The 18,546-nt window shown below is 35.4% G+C and overlaps 1 protein-coding gene across 3 annotated transcripts in view; it reads left to right on the top strand.

Moving 5' to 3' along the window:
* Positions 1-18,546, top strand: part of Pde1a (phosphodiesterase 1A) — a 313,193-nt gene that overhangs the window by 204,642 nt on the left and 90,005 nt on the right. For all 3 annotated transcript variants that reach the window (XM_033756279.1, XM_033756277.1, XM_033756280.1), the window contains one exon: positions 14,016-14,129. In XM_033756279.1, the coding sequence (XP_033612170.1) occupies positions 14,016-14,129 (114 nt within the window). The remainder of the gene's footprint in view (positions 1-14,015; positions 14,130-18,546) is intronic.

The following is an 18,546-nucleotide window of genomic DNA, read 5'->3' on the forward strand; positions in this document are numbered from 1 at the left end:
TTGCTACTAATCCCCTTTAAAATACTCCCCACAATTTTGAAACACACTTCTCTCATCATTTGGGCCACTTTCTGAAGCAGTTCTGAAAGTCCTCTTTCCTGAGTGCCTTTAGTTATACTGTCCTGGCTGCGGTGATGTCCAGAATTTTTACAAAATATTTATCTTTCTTGGAGTGTTTAATTTGAGGAAGAGCCAGGAGTTACACGGTGCCAGATTCATTGATTCCGTTCTTTGGGGGCACCTCTTAATGTTGTCACAAGCCCACCCTTACTGTTTTCTGGGAGTTGGAAGTAATATTCCCTGAATCTTTGCTGGTACTTCTTAAAAACACTCATGAAAGAGGACTTCCAGAACTGCTTCAGAAAGTAGAAGAGATGATGGAATAAGTGGGTTTGAAGCAAGGGGGTACCTTAAGGGGTTTTAACTGCAAAGCTTCTCTTACTGTAACAATTTTTTAAAAAATTTAAACATTCACTGTATGTTGTGATCACCCCACATATCTTGTGTATCTATTTGTACATTGTGTAAAGGTTCCCATGTCAAAATCATATTCCCACATGGGTCAGGTGGACTTCTAAAAGGGATAACAAAGCAATTTGTTATTCTCAGAAATATTTGTTGCCTGAAAACTTCCATCAGAGTCACTGTAATTGCACCATAAAGATGACTATTTACTAAGATCAAAACCTTCCTGACAGCACAGATGTGTATAATTGACAGGCATCTAGCAGTGTTTCATTTTTCTGTAAGGTTTACCAGTTTTTAGCAATGATTATATCAAAAGTTGACAGTTTACATTTTAAGAGTTTGGAATGATTTTTTTTTTTTTTTTTTTTTTTTTTTTTGGTGGTGGTGGGTAGTGCCAGGGATAAAACTCAGGGCCCTTGTATGTGTGAAGTTCATGCACTACCACTGAACTACACCCCTAACCTGGAAATATTTCTTTCCTATTGCTTATCAACAATGAGTTATATTTAAAATATCTTATTAAACATAATCTTAGTCTTATTTCCATCTTGATATGAGAGGAACAAGCATAGATTTCTGAGATATAAAGACTTGTTTCAGACATACCGCTTCTATGAGTCAACTATACAGATACGAACAGATTAAAGCTTTAAACCTCATTGCCTGCATCTTAAAACTGAGAATATTTCACTAAGTTCTTGGAAGGGTGAAATAAGTTGCAATAGTTAATGAATAAGCTGGACTGCCTATGAAAATTCAGGACTAAAAGATTTCCTGTGCCACCAAATATGCATATAGACTACCTGTTTATGTATAGGGTTGATAGTTTATAAATTCTCCAAATCTCAAATTAAATAATTGGCATAAGTAGGGGAATAGTGTTAATTTTGAACTGTGCTTATGCACATATGTGCTTACAAGTCCGTACATAAAATTAATCTTAAGTATGAGGATAAAAGATATAATATGGGTATAAGAAGACATAAATAATTGTATGCTTGAGTATATTGCATGCAGTGGAACTGAGTGTTGAGAATCTGTGAAAATGTATCCTTTTGTGCAGAGGTATTTATAGTTGAGTTAAACTTGCTGTAAACCATATAGTAGCAAGGACACTTTCGTGAGCCTGACTACTTCAAGGGACTGAATTTCAGCCACATAAAATTGTTTTCTTAGCAAAGATAACTGATAGATAGCTAATGTCAGGACAGGAGATCAGAGAGAAGATCATCAGCTTGACAGCTACACACATATTAGGAGTGTTTCATGACTCCAGGGACAGGAATCATCTCTTCTTGGAGCAGAGGGAGCTGAGTATGGGCAGTGAGGGCAGCAGTGTGTAACAGGCGATGATCAAAGGAAAGGGTTTAACACCAAGAAGGCAGTTGGGATAAATTAGGAGAATACTGCTAGGAGGTTAAGATCATGGTAATAAAAATACTTTCTGCATGAGACAGGGGTGAATGAGATTGGCCACGGGATTAACTGGATACAACTACTCCAGTTTCAAGGTTGAACAATTGGTGTAACACCTTTTGTGCAGCAAGAATATGAGTGCATTAAATATGACAGACAGTAGAGTAGCTATGAGAACTGGGGACATGATATGGGTAGCCCATAATAAATGCACAAAACTTGTAGGAATATAAATAGTAAAGCCATCCTTGAAGATAGTAAGGCAGTTCCTAAAAAATGGAAACAGAACTGTGCTATGTTCATCTACACCATCACGGTGTATATAGCCAAAGGAAGGAAACCAGGCTATCAGAGAGATACCTGTAGTCCTCTGCTGATCGCAGCACTGCTCTCAATAGCCAAGATATGAATCATAAGAGATGCTGATAAGAGAATAAAGGAAATGTGGTGAATAAACCCAATGGAATATTATTCAGCCATAAAGAAGAATTAAATCCTGTTATTTGAGGCAGCGTGGATAGAACAGGAAGACATAACATTAAATGAAATAAGAAAAGTATAGAAATAAAACTATTTCATGCTCTCACTCATATGTGGGAGCTAAAAAACTGAATTCCAAAAGTAAAGTAGGATAGTGGTCACCAGATGCCTAAAAGAAGAGGGAGGACGGAGGATAGAAGGGGGCTGGACAGGAGGCACCCAAATACACTTACACAGGAAAAATAACTTCTAGGGTTCTACAGTGCAATACTTCAAAACAATGCATTAGAGTATATATTCTCTACATCAATATATGAATACATAGATATAGATACAGATGCATTGCTTTATGTGATGGTAGGGATGGATCCTAGGGTGTGGATACTTGGCAAAGAACTCTACCTACCGAGTGGCAGCCCAGCCCTATTCCTAACACTTTATAAAGAACTAGGAGAGAGGAGTTCAAAGCTTCCCAAAACAAAGAAATGATAAATGTTTAAGAAGATAAAAATTCTACCCTGATTTCATCATTACACACTGTGTACCCATATTGACTATCACTCTGTGTCAAATAAATCCCTACAGTCCTCTGTTAATTTAAAAGAACAACAAAAAATAATCCATAACATGTTGGTTTCTTTTCTTCATGATTTTAGTCCTAGGTTTATTTCTCCAAAATGTCTTCACTTCTAAATATCACACTCAAAAATTTCAGCTGTAGTATTAGAAGCTGAATTGATCATTTGACTTTCACAGCACTGGAAAAATATGTTCCCCTTTGAGTCCTTTTCACTTGCTGAATTAGACTGAGCACACAGCAATCTAAGCAGCCATGGAAGGAAGCAGTTTGTAAAAGTAACGTTTTTATGCCCCCATTTCTTAGGACATACTGATATTTGTCACACTCTGCTGATTTCTTTAGTTCTCTTCTGGCCGTAAAAGTACATGGTGAGTATAATGTACACTGACTGTGCATAGCTATTTTTCCTTTCTTAGCAGCAGTAGCAGCAATAACATCTGTTTAACATCTGGCTCCTTCACAGAACAGTTGATTATTAGAGTCCAAACTGAGCCTCCTAGTCTGTGGTGAGCATCCACATAGCTTTCTTGATTACTTGGCTATTTTACTGATATCATTTTAAAGTTGTACGACTATTTGTTCCACAAGCCTCTTTTAAGCAATTTCTTTGAAAAACAATGTTCTTTGAAACACCACCAAGACAAAGCAATCGTTACAACATTCTTCAGTGTGATGCTTTTTCCCCAAGTGACACATTAAAATGGAATTGCAGTAGAAAATTTGCATCTGTGTCATGGAACTTGACAGCATCACACATTCAAAGAAAATTTCTTCAGTAACTGATGCAAACAAAAATTAATCCTAAAATTAACAAATGAAAATGACTCAAATATTTTAGAGTACATAGGCTCCCTTGGAATAAATATCAAGGGCTTTACAGAGTCTTGCAGGAGAGGAGAGCAATAGGGTTGAAAAACTATCAAATTATGCATAAATAAGAAAACTCAGTTTCTAGATCAAACTGGGTGCTCCTTAATGTCTACGTGGATTTTCAGTCATCTTGTAACTATTTCTTATTTCCCTATCCTTCATTCTGTCCCTGAAAACAAAAGAGGGTATTACCTAGGTGAAAACATAATTTTTTCACTAGCAAGTGAGTAAAGTCCACTTGCACCAGCAGTGTGAGTTTCTTGTTTAATATTTGCTATTTTGTTCAGTTACTTAGGTGCTTAATTAAAAAGTGGGTTTTTTTAAATTTTACTTGTACCTTATTATCATCTTTTGGGGAATTTAGTTGGGCAACAAGAAGTGAAAATTTTTAGATTTGAATAAAGATAGTGGATTGTCACATATACTGATTTTCTTTCCAACTTCAACCCTCCCTAAAATAAAAACATTTTAAGAAAGAAATCAAAGAAAAACAAAATAAGTCACTGGAGAAGAAAATAATTTACTAAAATTTTGAAATACAGCATGTGAACAGAAAGAATGATGGTAACAGAGGCACCCAAGGGTAGCACAGCAGAGGAAGCAAAGCAAAACTTTCAATGTTGAGAGAAAATGTTTCTGATCTAGAATACTCTGTTAGACCATCAATCAAAGGAGAAGAAAGACTAAAGATTTTTTCTAACATTCAGGCTTCAAAGGTTGATGGCGTAAACACTGTCTTGGAAATATCAGAGAGCTACCAAGAGGGAGTGCTCCAGAAAGAAAGTGAGACATTACCAAGTGGCACTTGGCAGACATAGATGGGGTTGGGTGGGAGTTCTACAGACATGCAGAAAATGATGCTAATAAAAATGTGAACATGAATAACCTCAGCTGACAATCAAAACAAAGCCAGAAATGGAATTGCAATCTTCAGACATGATTCAGCTATGTAATGAACATTACATACGTGATGATAAAAATGTGAATGCTGATTATTGATAAGTTCTAGGTATAATAGAGCACTATTGAGAGTACAGGATAAGGTATAGAAGTGTGAACATGTAAAATCCTTATCCATCATAAGCATTTGGAGGGTCAAAGAAAAGGGTCAGAATCATCAAAGCCCCAGGTTTTAGGGATTCTCACAGAAGAGGAAGCACCAGTGGCCCACCCAGGGGTGTCCTGAACAACAGAAGAGCTGAAGCTCATTTGGAAGACATTTTTCTCCCATGATCCCAGTAATTCATTTCAAAAATAATCAACTTCAAGAATTAAATTCTCAGTTTAATATTTGTGTTAGGATTAAACACTTGCTTCGTTTTCCCAGTCAAACACCGACTAAAGCATTTGGAAGTATTTTGGTTTTTATTCCTATTGTAAAACTACAGTAACTCTGTAGTTTATACAGGTGATGATACCATTCTCAAAACTGCCTCTGTCAGTGCACTGTAACACTCCTAAAATCCCACCAGGGAAGAATTATTTACATCGCTCCTGAGAAATTACAGGCATAGCAGCCACGGTACTATGGAGGCAGAGGAAATTCTAGAAAATTAACACAATTTTTTCATCATCTAATTGTAGCGGTGTCTTTAAACAAAGTATTCACACATATAGGGAGAGAGGGATGGGGGAGGGAAAGAGAGAGAGAGAGTAGAGTGAGAATGAGAATTATTTAAATTAGCAGGCTAAATATGTTTCCTGGTATACAAAAAAACCTTTCACAATAAAAGCAATTTTCTCCGTCAATTGACTGAACTCGTTTTGATTGCTTATTCTGTTACAAAGTGCATCCCTATAGAAGCATTGATCCTCAAAGAGATCCTTCTTTAAATGATTCAATTTTCCTGTCACTGAGGGTCAAGAGTAACAGAAGGACTTTTCTGCTTTCCTATAGTTATCTGCTATGGAAATACTTCTGTTCATTAGGTTTTCTTATGTTGTGTAATCTATTGTAGTTGGAAAAATGCCATGTTGACTTTTCTCTCTGTAGTTTTCATTTTTGGGTGCATTTTTCACTAAAAATCTATTTTTATATGATTTTTCTTCTCTGCTAGTGTATTTTTAAAACCTGTTGGTACATGGTTCTGCATTAATTATGACTAAATGTCCCAAGTCGCTTGCTATATTTGTTTCCCTAGATGTCAAAATTCTACTCTTCCCTCAGGGGATGGTATCCACAGGTAGGGAGGGCCTTTGGGATGTGAAGAAGATCTTGAATGCTCTGCCCTCATCAATGGGATTAGTTCCCTTATATGAGGCCAGGAGAGCTTGTTAACTCCTCCTGCTGTAGAGGTTACAGAGGAAGAGAGCCTTCACCAACCCTGGATCTACCAACACGGGAAAACTCCAGAACTGTGAAAGAAATGCCTGTTTATAACCCATCCATTATATGCATTTTGTTAGAGTAACCTTAACAGACCAGCAAACCACTTTAAACATCCTGTGGTGTTTTCATTGTTGTTGTTTTGATATAACTGGCTCTAAGATTGCTTTGCTCAACCAAGACAGTGACAGGACTTCACCATGTTTCAGCCCCTTGATTATTTTAGGACCCTCTTTGTCTCTTTGCCTATCCAACCTCCTATCAGATTTTGCTCATTCCAGATCCAATTCTTATTTGACTTTTCTAAAACTATTCAAAATACTTTTCTTTTCCCTCTCATGTAATATTTGCCATTTTACTTTATTCCACTATCATAGTTTACATTATGTTCAAGTTTTCATTTCTCTTTTTTCACTTAATATATATTTACACTTTCTTTTTTTCTACCTTGAATCTCTACTGTGTTGTTTTCAATGAGTTCAGCTGATGAGCCCAGGTATACCATGAACAGGTTTATATCTGTAATGTTAAATTTTTTAAATTTTTTTTTTTTTTTTTTTTTGGCTTCACTGGGTGTCAAAGAGACCTTAAAACAACTGCAATTCAACATTACCATCAACTGGAGACTGGAATAATCTGTACCTTTTCAAATCTCTGTGTACTGCCAATCTAGTGAATTTTGATGTCTTACTATCTTTTACTCAGATTTGTCATGGCCCATGATTCTAAACTAACAAAGGACCTGACATCTAAATTAAATCACTTCCATGAGCAATGTATTGGATATTTTACTCTAATAGAGAACTATGTCAGCAGAATTCTTTTTATTATTAACAAAAGAGCACTCAATTCTCTAGAAGTAAATAATCTCAATGGATTAATGCTTGTCTTCTTTTCTTTGGTATAACTACATTTCATATATGTTTACTATTTTTTTGTTTTTTTTCTTTTTGTTTGTTTGTTTGTTGTTTGAGACAGGGTCTCACTGTGTCATTGAGGCTGACCAGGAAGTCACTATGTATCTCAGGCTGGTCTTGAATTCACAGCGATCCTCCTGCCTCAGCCTGCTTTTCAGTTTTTGTCTCCAAGGAGGAAGAAATAGATCTTTAAAGTATTTATAACTCTTTTAATATTTGTAACTGTACTTAAAAGGGATTCTTGGCATCAGTGAGTGTGTGGAGATCCTGGGGATCAGCAGTGTAGTTCAGACTGGCCTAGCTGCAGGCAGATTCCAGCCAGGGATCCACCTCGACCCCAGTTGCTTAGGCAAACCACCCAGCCAAGGACCACCAGGAGAGAGCTGCAGAGGCCCACGAGCTTTAGTCAGAGGCCTGCCTCATAGCATCAGTGGTTTGAATCTAGGAATTGGTATACTGGTGAGCAGCAGAGAAAAGGCGTCTTGGTGACTTGCTGAGAATTGAAACCACTGTGTCAGCAAAAAGTTGTCTCAATAAAGGCACAGCAGGCTGCATCTGTTAAAATGAGAAGACACAGAAACAAGTTCCAAAACCAGACTTCCAGATCCCCTAAGGCAATCCCAAAGGGAAATGAGGTAGAACAATCTCATACTCAACCACTCAGACTCCCTGAACTGGCAACAAAAGAGGATCTGGAAAAAATGAAGTCAGAAATCACTTGTCAGATAACAGCAGAGATTGTGCCCATAGTGCAAGACATGATTAATAAATCTAGAGTGGACACAGATGAAAATTAGAGGAGCTGAGAAACATGATGGAATCCCAACACAGGAAATATACAGAATCCATGAAACAGATACAAACACATTTCCAGGAGATTAAAAAACTCCATTGAAAATTTATGCAGCAGAATGACCCAATGCAAAGATAGAATTTCAGATATAGAATATAGGGTTGCAATTAGTGAATGGGAAAAGAAAATTTTCTTAAAAATAGTAAGGGATCATGAGAAATCAATCCAACAGCTGCTAGATGATACAAAGAAAAATAATATAAGATTGATCAGAGTCAATGAAGAAACAGTAAAGAATTCAGGTGACATAAAAAAAATTGTTCACAGAAGTAATGGCAGAAAACTTCCCAAGTAGGGGAAAACAGTTTGACATACAGATAAGCGAGGCATATAGTACTCTGACTAGCTGTAAGCAAAAAAATCTACATATAGTCATATAATAGTTAAGATTCCAGAAAACGAACAGAAGAGCAAAATTCTACAAGCAGTCAGAGAAAAGAAACAAATCACATACAAAGGAAAGCCTATCAGAATTGCAACTGACTTCTCAACACAAACCCTCAAAGCAAGAATAGCTTGGAGTGATGTGTTTCAAGCTCTAAAGGAAATCAGCCTCCAACCCAGATTTATATATCCTATAAAACTATCCATCAAAACTGATGGAGAAATAAGATACTTTCATGAAAAAGAGCACTTTAGAAACTTCATGAATATCAAATCAGCACTCCAAAAAAAAAAAAAAAAATCCTAGGAAACAATGAGGATCAAAACCCCAGGAATCACAGCAGAATGAATCCATCAGGCATGACAAGAAATTAAATGCAAAGGGGGAGAATCCAACAAAAAGACAAAGTCATGACAAGGGTAAGTCAATACATATCAGTAATAACCATCAATGTTAAAGGACTCAATTCACCAATCAAAGAAACAAACAGATTTGCAGAATGGGTCAAGAAGCAAGATCCAACAATATACTGCATAAAAGAAACACAATTAAAAAAACTCAAAGACTGAAAGTTAAAGGGTGGCAAATAATACTCTATGTGATAAGAAACCAAAAAAAAGCAGGAGTAGCTATCCTCTTTGCAGATCAAGTGGATTTCAAACCAACACTGATTAAGAGAGACAAAGAAGGACACTACATTTTTATAAAGGGAATAATCCAAGAGGAAGGGATGATAATCATAAACATATATGGTCCAAAAAATTTAGTGCACCCAAATTTATAAAACAAATACTAAGCAGACATAAAAAATCAAATAAGCACTAACACAATAGTAATGGGGAACCTCAATACCCCAGTCACAAATAGATAGATCAACTAGATGGAAAATAAACAATGAAATACTAGAACTCAAATTCTTGAACAAATGAACTTAACAGATGCTTACAGAGTGTTCCACCCCACAAAACCAGAATACACATTCTTTCCAGCTGGACATGGATTGTTCTCCAAAATAGACTATATATTCTTGCTCATAGAACATGTCTAAGAAAGTGTAAAGGAATTGAAATGGTGCCCTGTATATTATCAGTCCATAGTATGATGAAATTAGATATCAGTGGCAAAAGAAACCACAAGAATTTCCCAAACACATGGAAATTGAGCAACATACTTCTGAATAACCAATAGGTCACAGAGGAAATTAAAGAAGCAATCAGATAGTTCATACAATTAAATGACAATGACAATACAACATATGAGAATTTATGGGACACATTGAAAGCAGTGTTATAAGGGAAATTCATAGCACTGAATATGTATATTAGGAAAACAAAGCAAACACAATTAAACAACCTGATGCTGAACCTCAAGACTTCTAGAAAAGGAAGAGCAGGACAAACCCAAAGCTCATACAAGGGAGGAAATTATAAAGGCCAGGGCAGAAATCAATCAATGGAGATTAAGAAAACATACAAAAAAAAAAATCAATGAAGCCAAGGGTTGGCTCTTCAAAAGAATAAACAAAATTGACAAACCCTTAGCCAACCTTATCAAAAAAAAGAAAAGAAAAGGCCCAAATCCATGAAAATAGGAATGAAAAGGGTAAAATTGCAATGGACCCAGCAGAAATTCAGAGGATCATCAATATCTCAGTTGCCCATTAACTAGCACAATCAACAAGTGAGATCTCTTTTTATTAAAAAGCTTCTACACAGCAAGAGAAACAACCAACAATGTGAAGAGGCAACCCACAATGTGGGAAAATATTTCACCAGCTGTTCCTCAGACAAAGGTCAACTATTTAGAATATATAAAGAACTTTAAAAAAATCAGACCTTCCAAATTTAAAGACCCAATCCAAAAATGGGCATCTGAAATGAACAGACATTTCTCAGACAAAGAAATAGAAACAGTAAATAAACATATGAAAAATGTTCAGCATGACTAGTCATTCAAGAGATGCAAATGAGAACAACACTGAGATTCCACCTCATCACAGAATGAATGGCTGCTATCATGAAATCAACCAATGACAAATGCTGGTGGGGCTGTGGCAAAAGAGGAACATTGCTCCCCTGCTGGTGGGAGTGTAGACTGTGGCAACCACTGTGGAAATCAGTATGGAGGTACCTCAAGGAAGTAAGATTATAAATCCCATCTGACCTGGCTATTCCCCTGCTGGGTATCTTCCCTAAAGAATTTAAAGAATCACACCACAGTGCCATGTGTGCACCGTGTTCATAGCAGAACAGTTTGTAATAGCTAAAACTTGGAAGGAGCCCAATTGCTACCAATGCGAGACTGGATAAAGAAAATGTGTAATAGGAAGAAAAGGGACAAAGGGGGAGGGGAATGGGTAGGGGAAAGGAAGAAGGGAATGGAATTAATATGAGAAAATGAAAAAGAAGGAGGAGTGGAGGGATGGAAGGGAGGGTAGGGGAAAGAGGAAAAAATAAGAACCAAGATTGATTATATAAAGGTACAAATTTCCAACAACGAATGCCATTATACTGTATGCATTAAATGTATCAATAAAATTAATTTAAAAAAAGGGATTCTCCAACATGCTTAGAATTACATAATGTCCATTTCTGTTTCTTTAAAGTTAATACCTCTTGAAGTAAAGTGATAGCTAGTTTACTAAATTGTGAATTTTGGAGACGGGGAAATAAGCATTCTTTTTACTTAAAAAAAAAACAACCTTTTTTTTATCACTTCTTGGCCTTTTGGCTAAGATCAAGTGTAAAAAAAAAACCATTTTCATCACATATAGTCAGTCCTCTGTATCTCTGGGTTTCATATCTGTGGATTCAACCAACTGGATTCACAACATTCAGGGAAAAAAAAATCACATCTGTGTTGAACATGACTTTTTTCCTTGTCATTAGTCCCTCCCCAATACAGTGTAACATCTATTTACATGGCATTACAGTAAGTTAGGTATCATAGATAAGTTACAGGAGATGGAAAGTGTACAGCAGTACATAGATTATGAGCAGATAATACATCATGTTATGTGAGGGACTTAAGAATCTTTGGATTTGGATATCCACAGAGTTCCTGGCACCAGATACTGAGGGACCAACACTGAGGAACTGTATTCTCTGTCTCAACAGAATTACTTTGTTCCTTTAAATGTAGACTATAAACATGTAAGTGTATTTTAAAGGCTAATAATATTTGTCATACTATATTTTATATATATATTATATAGTATATTTTGATATAGCGATAACTTCAGTCAAGCAAATGAATATATCCATTATCTTCAAAATTACATTTGTTTTTGTGGTGAAAATACTTCAACTTTATTTCCTTAGCAAATTCCCAGTATACCATACAGTATTATTAACTGTGGTTTTCACACTGTACTTTTTTTTTTCATTTTCTTCAATGATATAAATTGGCTTGGGAATTGTATATCCCATAAAATAGAGATATAATGGCATTTTTACAATTATATTTGTCAATATGAGAGAAATGTATCTGAAAAGGCTCTAAATCTATAAGCCCTGTTTCTTACACCAAACTTAGGTTTCAATTTCTTGAGTCTTGACCCTCAGAACAGAGAACTTCATTACTTTACAGATTCTCATTATCATTTGGTATTGTTTTAGGCTGAGGCCAGCAGGACTTACTGGAAATAGTGCAGCAGCTTCTTGTGCTAACAGGTGGTATTGTGTGCCTCGCTGCCTTGTGCTCACATTTTCATACTAATGTTAACATCTCCAGGTACCCTTCCAGCATAATCTCCTTCCCTTCTCAGTGAAGCTTTTTATCTACACCTCCAGTTTATCTACTTTTGAGATTTGGTCATTTGTATTTTTTAGGGACCTTGTTCATTTTATCTGAGTTGTTAAATGCATCAGTATAATGTTGCTTTTCTATTTTAATAAAAACCATCTTAACATCTTTGTTTGCCAATTCTATCACATTGGCCATATGTGGATCAATTTCAGTATTTTAAAAATCCTCATGATGGATCAATTTTCTTGCTTCTTTGCATACCTGATAACTTTTTTTTTAGTCAATGAGAAAACAACTGAAGGTAAAAGGTTACATACAAAAAATGAAGCTATCATAAAAGTCTGAGTAATTCCAGTGTTGTTAGCAAGGAACAAAGGAAGTGTGGTTTAGTTTCTAAGTAAGGAGAGATCACAAAGGAAAGGACTTAGGATTTCTTCAAAGGACTTATGCGGTAGGTAGATTTCCATGTGTACCTAGTAAGTAACTTAAACAGTAAAAGCCAGCAGGGATATGAGATCAAAGGACTTAAGAAGAGAAGTCAGCTTGAAAATATATGTTTTAATGTATGTGTATCCTTATATATGTATTCAAATACCCTCATTCATATTTGACTATGTATTCTTATATGTTCTTATAATGTATTCATATACATCCAAATATATATATGTACATTAACATATATATATATTGTCTGCTATTTTTTATATGAGAGTAAATGGTACAAATACTTATTTACAACTTCCTAAGGAATTTTAATCTAGGTGTGCATTCTTTTTTCATAGAGAAGTAAGATTTTTTAATGCGTGAAGGAATGTCAAATATCTTGCTGAAACTCTTAACTTGTTCTTATACTCTAAGCTTTGTCATTGGAAATTATCCAAAGTGAATCACCACCTCTGCTACTTTGCCTATTAGTGCCTAAAAGTAGACATAAAAACAGACATTTTACTTTAGAATAGGAATGGAATTCACTGTTTATTTAAGAAAATAGATAAATTGCCTTCACATTGCTTATACATACAGTAATATATAGTGAGAAATATATAAACAATAAATTCCCTTTGTGCTTAGTATAAGATGGTATCTTTAGAAATATTTGACTTACAAGTTAATGCACGTAAGTTTGGAAAAGTGTTACAAACTTATTTAGATAAGTTGTACTACCTCACTATGATATTAATTGCTTCAAAACAAGTATCTCAAAATCAGTGGCTTAAAACAATAACCTCAATTATCCCACAGTCTCTGGAAGTCAGGATTCTAGGTGGGACTCAGCTGAGTTCTATGCTTTTAAATTTCTCTGAAAATTGGGGCACTTCATTCTATGCCAAAACAAGAGGTAATATTTTTGAGATTTTCTAGGTGAAAATCACTGTAGTGAAACCACTAAACATTCATGAAATATTTTCCTAGTTAAATTATTTTGAACTTTTGCTTTTCATTTTTATTTTTATTATACTATAGAGTGAACAAGAGCTGCTGCAGCAGTCAGAAGAACGCTCATAGGGTCAGCACAGAAGAAGCAGAACTGTAGACTAAATTCTAGAGTTAGGAATGTAATTAATGAAAGTGTCTTGAATATATTATTGAGAATTATCAGGGATACCATGATTGAGATATGGTATTCATACTACCTACCAACAGCCCTGATATTAGAAGAAGTGAGTCTCATGGACAAGGGGAAAAAGTGAGAACCAAGACCTGTCACGTAAAGGTACAAGGTCCCAGTAATGAATATAACTGCACTGTGTACCTAGAATGTACCAATAAACTCAATAAAAAGAAAAAAAATAATTGCTTAAGTGATAAAGGTTGGTCTGAATTATACAAAAAGGCTCTAAAAAATTTCTATTTGATGACTTAGAAGTAGTGATATCAAAAGTCTCACTTGATTTGTGAGTTTAATATTGTTCTCTCTTCCATATACTTATAATAAATCTATGTCTCTCTTTCTGGCTACTTTTTTGAAATAGACTAAGATGCTTAGTGAAGCAGCTTGAAAAAGGTGATGTCAATGTCGTAGACTTAAAGAAGAATATTGAATATGCAGCATCAGTGTTGGAAGCGGTTTATATCGACGAAACAAGGTAAGTCTTCACCTCCTCTGCCTTTTATCTTCCTTGCTTTTCTCCCCTCATTTGTTCCTCTTTTTTCACCTTCTTTTACCTCAAACAGAAATTTAGCCTATCTCAGTATGATATCACAATCAAAATCTCATTAAAATTTGAAAGGTTCCTTTTCATTTTTTTAAAAAATATACATTTTAAATCCAAATTCTTGAATATAATAAAATAGCCAAACAGTAAAAGTGATAAAATGAAAAGTAATTAAAGGCTCCTCTTCCAGCACCTTCACTGTCTTTACACCCAGATTTAAAAGCCAGAGACATGTGTAGGCTTGTATTGGTTTTCACTAATGAGAGGACTTTCCCTATTCTCTGAAAGTTCAGAGTTGCTATGGAGAAGGAGGGTGTTACCTGCTCACCCATTCTCATGAGATGTATCTGTCACAGCCTCTGAGGAGGCCTCACTCAGTTAGCGGGTAGTTCCAAGAGTGCCATCACCAAAGTTTAGCCTCCTTGCTACCATCATAGAGCTTTCCATTAGGAAAGCAAGATTTGGAGAAGGTTGCTAGCCAATTGCTAGGACTTTCAGCAAGTCAACTTGCATTTCAGGGGATAGTTGCAAAACCCAACAGCTCTGACCAACTTTCTCTTGTTATTCAGAGAGTACTGAGAATGGATTTTGATTTTCAACTCAGAAAAGACAAAGCTGACAAGGTAATGAGGGCTACCTGTGAATTCAGAGCCCGGAGGGAACCTATAGAAGAAAGGATGTGTACTTCTGAAGTTTGCTTCAGAACAGGCCTGGGATTTTCCCGGAGCTATAAAGAAGCTGAAATAGAAGCGTCTCAAAGGACCAAAGGGTACTGACATCAGATAGTGAAAAGAAAGATGGATACTAGGGTGATTATTGGTATAAGAACCAGTGTAGGGATTGTAAAATTTAAGCCAAAATATAAGAGGTCATTTGTGATCAAGGAATGTCCCCCATCAGGTAAGAATGAGAGGGCCTTTGTCACAGAGCACCATAGCCAGCAGGTTGGTTAGACCCGCTGGCCTGTCCCACCATGATGCTGAACAGCCAGAAGCTGCAGAGTAAGCACAGGACATAGAATGTGAACCCTTCTGAGCCCTCTGAAGGTGTCTGTGCCCGAGTCAGTCCTGGGCTTGGGAGGGATGAAAAATGTTGAACTAGATATGAAATTGAAGTTTTGATTCGTTGTTGTGTGAATTGTGCATTAAACACAAATAATGTTTGATAACAATGTTTGCAATAAATTCACATTTAAAAATTAAAACAATGAGGGCCGGGGATTTAGCTCTGCAGTTCGGTGGCCTGCATTGCAAGTGCAAGGACCCGAGTTTGATCCCCGGCACCAAAAAAAAAAAAAAAAAAAAAAAAAAAAAAAAAAAAAAAAAAAAAAAAAGAGCCACAAAAAAAAAAAAAAAAAAAAAAAAAAAAAAATTAAAACAATGAAAACAGTGCCTCACAAAAGTCATACCTTTATCTCAGCTTCAGTCTACTCCACTCACTCAAGAAATCTTTTCTGTATTTTCCCAGGGAGCTATTACAAATTCTTATTTTTGTATATTTTCCTCCTCCTTCCTTGGAAGGTGGCACAAAAACATACATGGTCATTCATTTTACTTCTTTCACTAAATGAGGGAACTCGGAAGCCCTTTTGTGTCATGTTTTGAACCTTTTAATATCCAGCAATGATGATTTTCACTACTAATCAGCAGAAAAGTCTACAGTGAGGGTTGCACTGTCCTGCTGGTTCTTTCTTGGTTTACAGAACAGAATCCCTCTGCTGGGTTTAGAGTTATAAATCTAGGGAGGAGTCATAGGCATATTTTTAGATTACAATTTTTTTCCAGAATTGTTTTCATGATTTTTACTAAATATACATAAATGGGAATGATCATTGGAGATGAACAGAAGTCAAATATGAATTAAAAAAACCTTAATGTTGTGTTTATAATTTTTGTTCCTTTACAAATTGACTGAGTTAAACAAGTTTAAGATTTCTTCAGTTTGTACTTGGCAGACATCCTAGATTAATGAAACTTATGAACTTTTACCTTTAAGCAGAACATATTTGGATATGCATCTTTCATCTTATAATAGCATAATGCTAACTATTACCTGGTTTTCCTATGTGTCGCATCTTTCATTTGATAGATAATGTTATATTCACTCAGTTTTATGTAGTCTTTCCCTGAAAAGCATGGTTCCTTAAATGCTTTGTTAACTTAGTTCCCAATAATCCCTAACTCGTTTAAACAAATATGTTACATCTAAAGCATAGTTCTTGGTCATTTGAAAATTGCTCTTTTGTAAGGAAATGGTTATGCATGATATTTAACTATTTTGTCATAGAAATTTAAATTTAGGGCACTTCTTTTATTGTTTTGCTGCATTTTGTTTTCTACTCCTTACAACAAAACATCCCAGTTCCCAACAATAGCTCATGCCCAGGTTTTACTCAAATGACACAAAATGGTTCACTCTTGCATTTTAAAACCTCTATGACATTAGCATTTTAAAATTGGATTAAGAATAATATCCCACAGTTATATCATCTTCAAAAAGCTTTTAGTTTTATCATCTTGCATTAGTGTCACCACAGTCCTATGCAGCTGTCAGAGTAAATGTCACTGTCTGCATTTTACTATTAAGAGAACTAAAATTTATTTAAATATCAAAGCAACCCAAGAGATAGAAAAATCTATTTTTACCAGTTTGTATATGAAGAAGCTAAATCACAAAAAGTTATGTAAATTACCCTAGAGTAAATTAAATAGTGGAATCAGAGTTCTGGCAATTTAATTCCAGTTTAGGCTACAAAGCTCACCTTCAACCTTTCTGTAACATTTAATCCAAGTGACTTCAGAGACTTACTGGGAGTTTTGATGGCTGTCCATGTGCAGTCAGTGTCCTTAACTTGGGTAGGTGGAAGTCCAGCTGTGGTTCATCCCTTCCTCATTCTGCCTTCAGCAATGATACATTGGTAGCTGGAAACTAACCACAGTGGGCTATTTACACTATGGGAAATGTCAAATGCTATAGATCAGGATTTGGTTTTTCCTACAGAGCTGTTGTTAATCACTTACCATCATGCCTCTGGTTAGACCCAATGCTACCTCTTATGAATTCTCTAAGAGCTATGTTGTTACAATCAAATTATCATTCATCTTAAAAAATTCTAGAACAGTAATACTTAATTGGTTTGATTTCCTATATAGGTATAAATATATATCTAGAAAACAATTGGAGATGTTGGAAAGTTGATTGTATTGAAGAAAATGGTCAATATATAGGAACATAGGATAAATGAGGAATTGCTAATTAGTTGAAAATACTTGTGTATACACACACACATACCTCTTGTTACTAAGCAGTAATGACTTTAGGCTTTTGACTAAAAATTTTTCAGGTGGGCGTGGTGGCGCATGCCTGTAATCCCAGTACTCAGGAGGCTGAGGCAGGAGGATCACTGTGTGTTTGAGACCAGCCTGGGCTACATAGTGAGTTCCAGGTTAGTCTCAACTACATAGTGAGACCCTGTCTCCAAAAAAAAAAAAAAAAAAATTTTTTTTTTTAAATCTCTCTTTAAAGATCATTTTGGTGAGAAAAATAAAAACAAAATTTCTGATTGAAACTAAATTCTGACCTTTTTGGGGACTATAATGAAATTCCCTAGTGAATGTGACCATTTGTTTTTTAAAAAGAAATTTTTTATAGGCAAATGCCAATATTTTAAGAGTCTTGCTTTCAGATGTGACCCTAGAGGCTATTATTTTTCAAAGTTGCACAGTTGTAATCCAGAAACATATGGCCTCAAAAGCAAAAGAAAATGTTTGTCCTTATTTGGATTGGGACATGGCCAAGCAAAGTAGCATCCTTGGCTTCATGCATAGCAGGGCAGTCAGCCGGCTGGGAGGTATACTTTCAGAGCTGGATATTGTGCTAACATCTCATAAAAACATAACTTATGATTTTATTTTGGTTAACGCTAGCCAATCTGTTATATGATTATCCTTGTTAGAGTATAAGACATTGGACTTGGAAAGAGTGGATTGTTCAAAGTCTGGGTCCTTTACTCAATACTCTAAGAAATTAACATCTATAAGATCTAGCTTAATCTATAAAGTAGGAATTAGGACAATGCTCATTTTATGAAAAGGTAGTGTGAAAATTAAATGTAGTATAATACCTATCAGAATAAAAGTTGGAAAATAATCATTATTCTATTGTACTAACACAAAGCAAATATACTTTGCCCTTTGGAAATGCATAACACATCAAGATACATAAATTATCTACTAGGAAATTACCTAATAATTTCTTGAGAGCAGTTTCTGATCTTGAGAAAATTAATTCAACTGGGCTCTAGTAAACCAGGGAAGGTATGCAAAGCATAAAATGATGGAAGGGAACT

Source organism: Fukomys damarensis, unplaced genomic scaffold (assembly GCF_012274545.1).
Source record: "Fukomys damarensis isolate Sample0158 unplaced genomic scaffold, DMR_v1.0_HiC HiC_scaffold_26, whole genome shotgun sequence".
NCBI classification, from domain to species: Eukaryota; Metazoa; Chordata; class Mammalia; order Rodentia; family Bathyergidae; genus Fukomys; species Fukomys damarensis.